The 14,064-nt window shown below is 37.3% G+C and overlaps 1 protein-coding gene across 1 annotated transcript in view; it reads left to right on the top strand.

The window, feature by feature from the left end:
* Window positions 1-218: 218 nt before the first annotated feature.
* The window catches only part of LOC103510458, a 41,859-nt gene continuing 28,013 nt past the window's right edge, over window positions 219-14,064 (top strand). Inside the window, exon 1 of the mRNA XM_026824494.1 lies at window positions 219-645. Coding sequence (XP_026680295.1) covers window positions 261-645 — 385 coding nt within the window. The 5' untranslated portion in view covers window positions 219-260. The remainder of the gene's footprint in view (window positions 646-14,064) is intronic.

The following is a 14,064-nucleotide window of genomic DNA, read 5'->3' as shown; positions in this document are numbered from 1 at the left end:
TAGCGCGGTCAAACTTTCTTGACTTGGCGGGGCGGAGCGCTACCGCGCTCCTTAATTGCATTTCTTTATCTATTTTTATACGTTGCCCAGAAAGTTGCATCGTGCGTTCGCCTCTGGATGCAGTTCATCACGCAAAGTTTGCCACACCAGAACTCCCACATACTCCGCACATACATGCACTATATGCACCTCTGTGGCCTCCTCTGCAGTTCATCACGCAAAGTTTGCCACACCAGAACTCCCACATACTCCGCACATACATGCACTATATGCACCTCTGTGGCCTCCTCTGCCTTCCCAACTTCTACCGCGATCCGCGAAAGAACTCCTGGCACCGCGTCTACTCTGGTGCAGTCCTGTCCCTTCTCGGCGTATATAGCGTTAGCATCACTGCCAGTCTGGTTCTCTTTGCCGTCAACGATTTGGGTGAATTCTGCGAGCGACTTTACGAAGTTCTTTGCGTGTATATTTGCCTCTTGGACTTGTTCTTCATGCGATGGAACATGGACAAGTATATGGACATTGTGGATATATTCGAGACTTTCGAGCGCTCGCATGCGAGCAACGCGATATTGACCCGTTTCCAGCGGACGCTGAAAAGGATACTTCGCGTTTTTTTCGTCGTCATTTTTGCTATGATCGCAGGTAAGATATGTTTATTCATTCCATTAGGTAGGTATCTATTTGGGAAACTATGTATTTTAGGTATTTTCAGTTATTAAAGAAGGGAGGCATTTTATTTTGCAATTGAGGGTGAATAAAGTCTTTGGTGTATTTCAGTCCTTTCCATTCAGTGCTTTTTTTACGATTTTTTTAAATTGATATTTATTAGATATGTATATAGTGGAGGCATTTTATTTTGCAATTGAGGGTGAATAAAGTCTTTGGTGTATTTCAGTCCTTTCCATTCAGTGCTTTTTTTACGATTTTTTTTTTAAATTGATATTTATTAGATATGTATATATCAAGATCTCTCCCCCAATTAGTAATCTCATCTTTTACACTTCCTCTTCCTAGCCGTTAACATAATCCCTTTGGTGCCCAAAAGCCAGAGCAGTCTGGACTGGGTGTCTCGAATCTACCGCTACAGCCACCCTCAGAACACGTTCGACATCCCGTTATACATCCCGCGCGCCGATCCAAGCGAACCGTGCCTGTACGCATGCGTGTACTGCGCGCTCATGTACGTGGCGTTCCTGTTCTACGTGATCATAGGCATGTCGCTCATGTACTTCCCGTGTTGCGCGTACATTGTGAAGTGTTACGAGGGGAGGAGAAGGAGGAAAGAGAGAGAGAGAGAGAGAGAGAGAGAGAGAGAGAGAGTGAGAGTTAAACCACATCTTTTTGAAAACTCCCAAGTTTTTTTATGGTCCGTGGGAACAAAGCATTCTTAAACAGCCAATAAGTCTTTACAAGAGTTGCAAGTACGTGTTAAAAGCAAGCGTGCACGCTGCACGACGTACGTGCATTACTAAAAACAATGAGACTGTTGTTTACGGGACGGAGAAAAAAATAAGAGGAAGAGAAGGAAAAAAAGAAGGAGGAAGAGGAGGAGTCGAAGAAGAAAAGGAAGAAGTATGAGGAGGAGCATAGTAGTAGGAGGAGGTAAAGAAGAAAAAGAAGAAGGAGGAGGAGAAGAAGAAGAATAAAAAGGAGTAGAAGTTGTAGGAGAAGGAGGAGGAGGAGGAGGATAAGAAGAAGAAGAGAAAGGAGTAGAAGAAAAAGGAGTAGACGTGGGAAGAGGAGAGGAAGAAAAAGAAGGAGGAGAAGAATTAGAAGAAGTAAGAAGAAACCTCAATGAAAAAGTAAACTTATTATTGTTGCAATTGCAACAGACGTAAAAAGGACAAAATGCAATAAAACTGACCATCGAAATTTTGACCCGATTACATTACTTTCCTTCCTATAGGATAAGGAAAGTAAAAAGGACAAAATGCAATTATTGCAACGTCCCTTCTTTTTTTTTTTTTTTTTTTTTTTTCATGTCACAGATTGTGGTTTCTTTTTCCCTCTGTACGCCTCTCTCTCTATCCCTCTCTCTTTAATTATTTATCTTTGAGAGGAGCTCACCTCTGTAAGTTTATAAGACTGATATGTTTATAGGTTCGTTCTCGGAACGGCTGCCTTTCTTCCATCCTGTCCTCTAAGACCTTTGTTGTTACTTTCTAGGAGGACTTTCTATTTTCTTTACTCTTCTTCTTCTTCCTTTTCTTTCTTTCTTATTTCCTCTTCTTCCTCTCTTCTTGCTATTTCTTTTCTTCCTTCCTTTTCGTTTTTCTTAGTTTGTTCTTTTTCTCGTTTTCCTTTCTATTCCTTCTTTCTTCTTCTTCTTCTTCTTCTTCCTCCTCCTCTTTTTTTGTTCCTTCTCCTTTCTTTTCCTTTTTTTTCTTTTCTCCTCTTTTTTATGTACTTCTTATTTCTTTTCCTTCTCACTTCTTGTAACTTGTTTTGTCTACTTTCTTCTTTTCTTTCTTCATTTTGATTTCGTTTCGTTAATCTCATGTGCTCTGTGCGACGTGATTGCCTCCCTTTTTCCTGTAAATGAAGCACAGGAAAGTGCTGTAAATAAACGACGTCCATTGTTGCATGATAATCAGCTGCTATCAACTTTCTATGCTATGCTCTTGAATTTATTAGAGTGCACATTTGCACATTACCCCCTTTCCGGGAAAACTTTAGTGATTGAATTAACGGGGGGAGTTTTTTTCAATATTTCCCCTTATAAACGACGTCCATTGTTGCATGATAATCAGCTGCTATCAACTTTCTATGCTATGCTCTTGAATTTATTAGAGTGCACATTTGCACAATACCCCCTTTCCGGGAAAACTTTAGTGATTGAATGAACGGGGGGAGTTTTTTTTCAATATTTTCCCCCCAGGGTTGAATGGTAGATATTATCCCAGGCAATAATTTCGCCTTTTGTTTGTAATTTCTTCTATTTGTGTACATTGATATAACGAATAAAGAGTCTAAATAAATAAATAAATGAAGTAGGTACGTCAACATCATTAAGATACCTCTAAAGTCTACTTAATGTCAAAATGCGCAGAAACGCTTGCGCACAAACAAACGAAGCGGGAGTCATGAGTTATGACGTCATCGCCTACGGGAGCATATGTCGTGACGTCAAACTTTACGATTTATCGGTATTATTTAAATCGATTTATCTCGGTATCTAGAAGTCGTAGAAGAAAAAGAAAAATTCCGTTGGTCCTCATTTTTCCTGCTCTATGACTTTGAAACATCACACAAGTAAGCGCAACTGATCTATTCATACAATACGGTATATATAAAGTACATCAAATTTAATAAAAGGCGGGATTATCAATCTCTGCCATCCAACCCAACCATGTACCACTCATAGGAGAGTGTACCACTATGTAGGAATAATGTAAGTATTACCGTATAAGTAGTCGTTTGTAGGTAATACCGTATGGTGGTAGGTCATAGGTATAATGTAGATAATACCGTTTAGTGGTATGTAGATGTAGGTCATACCAGATAGGTCATACAATACGGTATATATAAAGTACATCAAATTTAATAAAAGGCGGGATTATCAATCTCTGCCATCCAACCCAACCATGTACCACTTTTAGGAGAGTGTAGCACTATGTAGGAATAATGTAAGTATTACCGTATAAGTAGTCGTGTGTAGGTAATACCGTATGGTGGTAGGTCATAGGTATAAGGTAGATAATATCGTATAGTGGAATGTAGATGTAGGTCATACCCGATATTAGTGGTATGGGGTATGACCGATTGCATTCTCGCCCCAAAGTCCCAGGCGTTGCTTCCCTGCTTCCACGAATTCTCACATTTCTAAACCTCATTAAAAATTAACTCGCGGGGAATTGAAGTGTGAATAATCACGAGGCAAAAAAAAACTTAATTTTCCAACAGACAGACGGACGGGGGACTGTACTTTTTTCCATGTGAGCGAACTAAAATCATGAGATCGGTTGGGAAATACGGATTGAGGTCTCTGCAATGAGTGCAATGTGTTCTATACTAACACGTTGCTGCAATATGTATGTCAGCAACCTTTTAGAAGTCATACAGTGACGTAAGAAAAATGAATGGAAATAAATTTAATAAATGCCGTTTCTTTGTGTTATTTTATAACAACTTTGGTGCTCACTGCAGTACTGTAGGATTTTCTAAATATATCTCAATAATCCAGCTTCCAATGTGTACCTACCATGCCGGCACAGGTCGCTATGAGGACTGTAACGGTGGTCTTATCGTTCCGAAATCGAAGAGAAAAGGAAGACAGGATAGGAGAAAGCCAGCTGTTCGGAGAACGAACCTTACTAGTTTGGGACGAAGTCCCCCCCAGCTCTAAAACCGGACCTACGACCTTGCAAGGCAGACGCTCTATTCCCCAAGAGTTAGACACTCTAACTTAGCAAGCAATTCCATTTCGAAAGGCGAAATGGGCTAATTTATTCAATTTTAATAATTTCTCGTGTAACCTTCAAGAAGTAATTACAAATACATATGACCCAGAAACATTTAGAAACAAATAACTAAGACAAGGTATCTACAATCAAATCATTGGTAATTATTGCATGTGAGCTTTTTTCACAGGAAACAACAACAAACTTTAAGTTCGGGAAAAAAGTTTCAGAACAGACGTTATAACAAAAGAAGAAGTAATCAAATTGTTGTTGAATGAATCAACAAACACAGTACGAATACTTTCAACTCGACGATTTTTTTATAATTTCTCGTGTAACCTTCAAGAAGTAATTACAAATACATATGACCCAGAAACATTTAGAAACAAATAACTAAGACAGGGTATCTATATCTACAATCAAATCATTGGTAATTATTGCATGTGACCTTTTTTCACAGGAAACAACTTTAAGTTCGGGAAAAGTTCGGGAAAAAAGTTTCAGAACAGAAGTTATAACAAAAGAAGAAGTAATCAAATTGTTGTTGAATGAATCAACAAACAAAGTACGAATACTTTTAACTCGACGATTTTTTGATTTAAATAGTTGGATTTTATTTAAATTTGATGTGTTTTATAATGTAGAATAGAATATACTCACAGACGGTCTGACATACCTAGGTCTCAAGATTTTTCCGCCACACATGAATATCTGACAGATAAGGTCAGACCTAAGTCTGTCAGATGGTCTGAGCGTGATGCTGATTACGATTTTTTGATTTAAATAGTTGGATTTTATTTAAATTTGATGTGTTTTATAATGTAGAATAGAATATACTCACAGACGGTCTGACATACCTAGGTCTCAAGATTTTTCCGCCACACATGAATATCTGACAGATAAGGTCAGACCTAAGTCTGTCAGATGGTCTGAGCGTGATGTTGCTAGCATCTTGGGAGATAACCCTCTGAAACAAAATACCAATTTGGGCAAAACTTGAAAAGAAAAGGGTTTTGGGGGTTTTCCTTGCAGAGAAAACGTTTTACAAAGCTTTTAACCAATTTTTTTCATCATATTTTGTGCTAGCTTCCCCTTTTCATCTAATATTTTCTGCTAGTTAAAGTGCTTAGTTTATAAACTCCACTATATTAACTATGTGTAACTATTTAGCTATTGAAAACCTCTGGACTCTATCAAAGATGGATGGAAGAAATATTTTACCTGTGAAGATTGATTCATTGCCTGTATGCCTGTGTTCTAGGAATTAATATGGAAGCTGATGTGAGCAAAAATCGGTATGGTAAACTCAGACTCTATTATCAACTACTTACTCAGATGATTTCAGTGAGTAAAATGGTAAGTCCGTTGTATTGTAACACTTTCTTTTTCAAGTTTTTTCAAAAATTGTTTTTCAAGAGGTTTGATAGAGGGAACCGTAACTACTGAGGTCTTATTGTCCCGAAAACGAAGAGAGAAGTAAGACAGGATAGGAGAAAGCCAGCCGGTCTTAGAACGAACTTTATTGGGTGTGTAATGACATAAGTTATTTGAAAATCATATAATGCTGAAGTTTCTGAAGTGATCAAAAATTAAGACATACTATCATTGTGAAATTTAGTATTAAGACTATTGTGAAACTAATTATAAAAAAAAATAATAAATTCAAAATTACCTATGTGCAAATTGCATTTAAAATGGTAAGTCCGTTGTATTGTAACACTTTCTTTTTCAAGTTTTTTCAAAAATTGTTTTTCAAGAGGTTTGATAGAGGGAACTGTAACTACTGAGGTCTTATCGTCCCGAAAATGAAGAGAGAAGTAAGACAGGATAGGAGAAAGCCAGCCGGTCCTAGAACGAACTTTATTTGGTGTGTAATGACTAATGACATAAGTTATTTGAAAATCATATAATGCTGAAGTTTCTGAAGTGATCAAAAATTAAGACATACTATCAATGTGAAATTTAGTATTAAGACTATTGTGAAACTAATTATAAAAAAAAAATAATAAATTCAAAATTACCCATGTGCAAATTGCATTGAAACCGGTCTTAAAATAACGACTGAAGTGTTATCTAAAACTTTCTCGCTTGGAGTTCATAGGTCGTCGCGACAAATTTCAAGATCAGATTCAGAGCTCATTTGTGTGAGTAAATGTGAAAAAAATCCCCCAAAAACCAGTTTTTTTGGTTTTTTGGCTTTATAGTTTTCTGGACAAAATTTGCACCACAACTTTCGTGTTCCTGGTAAAAAGACCTTTAATTTGATATATAGGTCGACTAGTTTTGGATAAATCCTTCCATGGGGACAGAGTGACAGACGACACCGAAGCGAATACAATAGCCCGTCCCTTATACCTTTTGGTCGTCGCGGTCGCGACAAATTTCAAGATCAGAGCTCATTTGTGTGAGTAAATGTGAAAAAAATCCCCCAAAAACCAGTTTTTTTGGCTTTATAGTTTTCTGGACAAAATTTGCACCACAACTTTCGTGTTCCTGGTAAAAAGACCTTTAATTTGATATATAGGTCGACTAGGTTTGGATAAATCCTTCTATGGGGACAGAGTGACAGACGACACCGAAGCGAATACAATAGCCCGTCCCTTATACCTTTTTTTATCACTATCGTAATAATAAAGGAAGGACGGGCTAAAAAGAGATGTGAATTGTTCAATTACATACATATTATTTATTAGTAAGAAAAGGAGAAGGGCCAAGATAGAGCAAGGGGGGAGAGAGCGGACAAAAAATTAATATAATGAAAAAGAGAGAAGGAAAGAGAGAGAGGAGAGAGAGAGAAAGAAAGAGAGTCGACATCCCGTTATACATCCCGCGCGCCGATCCAAGCGAACCGTGCCTGTACGCATGCGTGTACTGCGCGCTCATGTACGTGGCGTTTGAACATCCTAAGCGCTCTTCAATTCGGTGATATGTATATGTCAAAAGAACATCCTGAGACCCCAAGTGCTCTTCAATTTGATGATAAATTTGGAACATCCTAAGCGCTCTTCAATTCGGTGATATGTATATGTCAAAAGAACATCCTGAGACCCCAAGTGCTCTTCAATTTGATGATAAACTTGAAAAGAACATCCTAAGCAATCTTCAATTTGACGATACACGTAAAAAGAACATCCTAAGCAAAGAGAACATGCTGGTGGTTAGTATAATGGATTTTACATATGTAGGTTGGTGGTTCAAATCCAAATATGTATTGAAGGTGGACCGTCATTTGTGACAAGCATTCGTGGTCAACACAACAGTTATTCCTAAGGCCAGCCACTCACCATCAGGTGTACCTGTTAGGTAGTGGCTGGCCTAAGGACTCTTCAATTCCTCTTCTAATTTATTAGAGACCATCTAAAGCTCAGACAGTCATTAGCTACGTAACAGCGCTAACTGTTTTTAAGACCATTAGCTTCACCACAAATAACGACTTAGAAATTCTATGTTAGAATACGTCATATATAATGACATAGAAATTCTATGATAAAATACGTCATATTGGTACGTAGGGATTTAGATTAGATGGTTTTTACTGGAAACCACATCTTTTTTATGTTTATTTTTTCAAAATGAAATGCAAAAAATGCAATGGGAAAAAAGAACTTTCCGGAAAACTTGTGGAGAAGAAATCCACTTTCTGATGCTGACGGAAAATCACATTATTTTTTCCTCTTCTAACTGTATAATAAGTATACGAAAAAAGAAAAAAAAAATCAACTAAAGTTGGCAAACTTTATTTTTCGAACTGTAGGAAAAAGAACGAAATAGAATCGCTTTTCGTATTAGTTCTTTTTTGCTTTAAAAAAGTTGGACATAAAAAATGAATTACTCCTGAATGCAACAGTGCATTTCAAAACTCGAATGAAACCTGAGGGAAGAGGGGGATAAGGGGGAGGAGGAGGAAGAAGAGGGGAGAGGAGAAATATTCTCGTTCGAAAATAAATTACGTTACTACGAAACTTATTAAATGAGTAAAAATATGAGAGGGATGTCGAAACACATTAATTACCTACATTATTATTATTATTAGATATTATTATTACTATTTATTATTATTCCCCCTCTAAATTATTTTTCCTTGTACCATTCCATTTTCATTATTTGAATTGGCTGTCTGCACCATGGTGCAGACAGACACATGATATGTACTTACATTTTTTTTATATTATTATTATTTTTTAGCTCATTATATTTTTCCCCCAGCACTGCCGAAATTGATTAATTCCCAATCAGAAAATGTGAATGACCTCATTAATAAATAAATATTTATATGTTTTACATACACTATTAAAAAAGTAAAGTGCGAAACGGCATTTGTGACAAGTACTAAAGTATGCTCAACACAATCAAAAATCAAAATTCTTTTGAATATTCTTTAACCAAAATTATTTTGAATATTCTTTTAACAAAATTCATATGGATATTCACTAACCGCAACACAATCAAAATTCTTTTGAATATTCTTTAACCAAAATTATTTTGAATATTCTTTTAACAAAATTCATATGGATATTCACTAACCAAAATTCTTTTGAATATTCTTTAACTAAAAGTCTTTTTAATATTCTTTGACCAAAATTCTTTAGAATAATCTTTAACCAAAAGAGGACCCCGTATAAAGGAAAATGTTTTCAAAGATTAAAACTTTCAACTTTTTTTATATGATACTTTTTATTCCCCTTTAAAGGATTTTTGCGCGAGCAACTTCAAAGCCTATGAAAATACTTAAAAAATAAATTCCCTAGATCTAATATCTTCTCCTTTTAGCCTTTTTATTAAAATATCCAAAGGGAGGAAACGAAATATATTATGGCATTTTCTGAAAATGAAAAGAAATGAAGAAGGAGGAGGAGAAAGAAAAGAAGAACAGAAAAGGAGGAGGCGGAAGAGGAGGAGAAGAAGATTAAGGAAAAGAAGAAAAAGAGGAGTCTCCTTTTAGCCTTTTTATTAAAATATCCAAAGGGAGGAAACGAAATATATTATGGCATTTTCTGAAAATGAAAAGAAATGAAGAAGAAGGAGGAGAAAGAAAAGAAGAACAGAAAAGGAGGAGGCGGAAGAGGAGGAGAAGAAGATTAAGGAAAAGAAGAAAAAGCAATATCTTCTCCTTTTAGCCTTTTTATTAAAATATCCAAAGGGAGGAAACGAAATATATTATGGCATTTTCTGAAAATGAAAAGAAATGGAGAAGAAGGAGGAGAAAGAAAAGAAGAACAGAAAAGGAGGAGGCGGAAGAGGAGGAGAAGAAGATTAAGGAAAAGAAGAAAAATAGGAGAAGAAGAAGAAAAATTATGGCATTTTCTGGAGATCAGGGAAAAAGAAGGAGACGAAAAGGAGAAGAAGAAGAAAAATTATGGCATTTTCTGGAGATCAGGGAAAAAGAAGAAGACGAAAATAGAGATTATGAAAATACACCACCAAAGGGAAAACTGGGTAATCATCAACAGATAAAGTTAATTGATCGGAAAAGTGGAGTTCAGAAATTTTCGTCTCATTACATTTTAGTCCGACCAATTTGGGCAAAACTTGAAAAGAAAAGGGTTTTGGGGGTTTTCCTTGCAGAGAAAACGTTTTACAAAGCTTTTAACCAATTTTTTCATCTATATTTTGTGCTAGTTTCCCCTTTTCATCTAATATTTTCTGCTAGTTAAAGTGTTTAGTTTATAAACTCCACTATATTAACTATGTGTAACTATTTAGCTATTGAAAACCTCTGGACTCTATCAAAGATGGAAAAACGGACGGGGGAAGTAATTTCTTGATCAAACAAAGTGAGGCAAATAAATAAACAAACAAATTAAAAAAAAAAAAAAATCAAAAATTCTAGTAATGAGAAAAGTAGGGTAGGTATGTTGAACGTTTGTTTCAAAATTTTCCAGTTCTCAGGAGAAAAGTTACTCAGGTAGTAAAGAAAATGAAAAAACAGAATTAAAAAGAAGAAGGAGAAGAATTAAAAAGTAAAGAGAAGAAGAAAATGAAGAAGGGAAAAACAAAATTGTTCCTACATAGAATGAGTTACCGCCGCACCGGAATGTAGGAAAATTGCTGAGACTGGGGAACACTTAAATTGTAGAATAACGATTTAGCCTCTCAAATTCTTGATTGTGCCAAAGAGAAAATGGAGTAAGCTAAATTTCCCTTCCTTTCGCTATATTCTTCCATCTCTCTCTCTCTCTCTCTCTTTCTCCCCCTCTCTCTCTTTCTCACTCTCTCTCACCCTGTCTCTTTCTTTGTCCCTCCCTCTATCTTCCTTTCCCTCCTCCTCTTCCTTTCTCTTCCCTTCTATTTCTCTCCCTCCCTATTCTCTCATTTTCCCTTTCTCTTTGTATCTTTCCCTTCCTCTCTTTTTCTTCCTCCCCGAAAAAAAAGGCCACACATAAAAGGATTCGCAAAAGTTGGGAAAATCTTAAATGCTCCTCCCGAAAGCCTTTTCCCCCTTTTTGTTATTTCTGAGTAATCTGAGTGTTCCCCTTCTTCCTTCCTCTTCTCTTCATTCCACGAGGTTCTAAACAGGATTAGGCAAATTACAAAGCTAAAAGAAAAAGAAGAAGAACAAGAAGAAGGAGGAGGAGGAGGAGGCAAGAAGAAAGAAAAGAAGTGATATTACCTACCTACGCTTATTTTGTAAAATGAAAACAGTTTAAGCTTTTAAGAGGTAAGCACTTCCGTTTTGACTTAAATGTAGGTATTTTGTATATATATTTTTTTTTTCTTTCAATGAAAAAATGAAAATAAAAGAAAATTACACATTATTATTGTAATAAACAAATGAGGGCCTTGGGGGGAGGGGCCCTTATGGACCCTTTAAAAAAAAATTGTTCGGTTATAACTCCCAAACGGTCTGCAGGTCTGATTTTGATGAAATTTGGAAAACATGTTAATTTTTAGCAAGAGTCGAGGCTGTGGTACATGAGCCTTCTATTCATTAGCATGGTTTGTTTATTTTCTCTTGGGTCGGGGCTAGGTTGGGAAGTCAGGGCTCGGCTATGGACGCCTACTAACCCCATGAAAACTCTCTCCTAACTTTGTACCCTTCTAATAACTTCTCATAACCAGCTACAAACACTGACACTGACTGCTTGTTAGTTCAGGTTCTGAAAGGTATACAAGGCAAAACTCAACTTGAGTAGGGGAAACTTTGGCGAAACTTTCTCGCCCCTCTCCCACCTCCCCTCTTTCCCTTTCCTCTCTCTCCTCCTTTCCGCCTCCTCCTCTTCCTGTATTCCTGTTCAAAGTGACATTAGGTTAGGTACACAAAGAAGGCAACTTTGTGAAAATTTATAACAATATTTTTACTGATGAAACCAGGGTGAGAAGGAAAAATAAGGGATTTTGTACCTCCCCATTTCATTTTCTTCGAGGTCATTCACATTTTCCGACAGTATGCCGATTTAAAATTGGGTATTATAGCACTCCTACAAGAAAATTTTAATGAAAAATAGAAAGTAAAAAAAAGAAAGGAAAAAAAAGTGCAGACTGAAATGGGCGAAGAGCGAACCATAACCACTTAAGCTGTGTCCACACATGGTCGACGCCGTTGATCGACGAGGTAAATCCATGTTGTCGAGGCAGTGTACGGTCTCAGTCTACATCGATCGACGGCGTCGACCATGTGTGAACCCAGCACCTCCGGGTTGATACTCTTAACCACTCGCTCACAAGATTCGTAGAAGCTCCCATCCTTTAGGACTGTTTGCCCCTACACCTAAGCCGCGGAGTGAGCTTTTTGTGTATGAAATGTAATAGTAAATGCGTAGGAGCTACCATCCTTTAGGGCTGTTTGCCCTTACACCTAAGCCGCGGAGTGAGCTTTTTGTGTATGAAATGTAATAGTAAATGCGTAGAAGCTACCATCCTTTAGGGCTGTTTGCCCTTACACCTAAGCCGCGGAGTGGGCTTTTTGTGTATGAAATGTAATAGTAAATGCGTAGGAGCTACCATCCTTTAGGACTGTTTGCCCTTACACCTAAGCCTCGGAGTGAGCTTTTTATGGTTGATACTCTTAACCACTCGCTCACAAGATTCGTAGAAGCTCACATCCTTTAGTACTGTTTGCCCTTACACCTAAGCCGCGGAGTGGGCTTTTTGTTGTTGATACTCTTAACCACTCGCTCACAAGATTCGTAGAAGCTCACATCCTTTAGTACTGTTTGCCCTTACACCTAAGCCGCGGAGTGGCCTTTTTGTGTATGACACGTACGCGAAGGTGGACACACGTTGATGAGACCATCCTGTATAAATGCCTCCTGCTTTCTCATACACTGGTGGAGTGCTTGTGTAATGTGTTGCCAAAACTTTCCAGTGAACATAGTTTTCGGGTTGTAAAAATATTTACACTGCTCTGAAACAACATAGGTACATAATACGATGTGTTGCCAAAACTTTCCAGTGAACATAGTTTTCGGGTTGTAAAAATATTTACACTGCTCTGAAACAACATAGGTACATAATACGAGACGGAAAAAAGCATTAGTTTTTCCTCTTTCCTACATACTTCTTCTCTTCGAACTCCTAACATAATACGAAACGGAAAAAAGCATTAGTTTTTCCTCTTTCCTACATACTTCTTCTCTTCGAACTCCTGACATAATACGAAACGGAAAAAAGCATTAGTTTTTCCTCTTTCCTACATACTTCTTCTCTTCGAACTCCTGCTTCTCTTCCTCTTCCTTCTTCCTTTTCTTTTTCTTCTTCTCCTCCTTCTCCTTCCCTCCCTTTTCTTCTCTTTCTCGTTTTCATTTTTCTCTTGCTCCTGCTCTTCTTCTTCTTCTTCTTTTTCTCCTACTCCTTTCTCTTGCTCTTCTTCTCCTTCCGCTTCTTTTTCTTCTCCTCTTTTTTCTTCCTATTCCTTCTGTTTCTCCTTCATCATCTTCTACTCCCTTTTTCTTTCTCCTCCTTCTCCTTCCCTTCCTTTTCTTCTCTTTCTCGTTTTCATTTTTCTCTTGCTCCTGCTCTTCTTCTTCTCCTTTTTCTCCTTCTCCTTCCGCTTCTTTTTCTTCTCCTCTTTTTTCTTCCTATTCCTTCTGTTTCTCCTTCATCATCTTCTACTCCCTTTTTCTTCTCTCTCCTCCTTCTCCTTCCCTTCCTTTTCTTCTCTTTCTCGTTTTCATTTTTCTCTTGCTCCTGCTCTTCTTCTTCTCCTTTTTCTCCTACTCCTTCCTCTTGCTCTTCTTCTCCTTCTTCTCCTTCCGCTTCTTTTTCTTCCTTTTTCTTCTCCTCCTCCTCTCTCCCGTTACCCATTTGTTTCTGCTCATCCTAGTTATGCGAGAAAGAGATTTGACAGATGGAAAATTCAGAGAAGAATTTTTTTCCTCTGTTTGGAGGAGCTTTCAAACTTGCTGTCGAATGCTGACAGATCATGACTGTCTGCAGATTGCAAACTTTGGTGTTTTCTAAAAAAAAAAAAATGGAGAGAAAGGGAGAGGGGTAAAGGAAGGAGAGAGAAAAGTTGGAAGCTCTCAACATTTATTTTATTGTCACTCAGTGGTGTAGTGGTTAAAAGCGATCGACTTCGGATCGGGAGGTTGTTGGTTCGAGTCCAAGTTCAGTTATAAAATGGATTGCAAACCTTTGGTGTTTTTAAAAAAAAAAAAAAAAAAATGGAGAGAAAGGAAGAGAGGTAAAGGAAGGAGAGAGAAAAGTTGGAAGCTCTCAACAT

The sequence above is a fragment of the Diaphorina citri genome, unplaced genomic scaffold (assembly GCF_000475195.1).
Source record: "Diaphorina citri unplaced genomic scaffold, Diaci psyllid genome assembly version 1.1 scaffold601, whole genome shotgun sequence".
NCBI classification, from domain to species: domain Eukaryota; kingdom Metazoa; phylum Arthropoda; class Insecta; order Hemiptera; family Psyllidae; genus Diaphorina; species Diaphorina citri.
The sequence above is the reverse complement of the archived record's forward strand: the minus strand, read 5'-3'. Positions and strand labels throughout refer to the sequence as shown.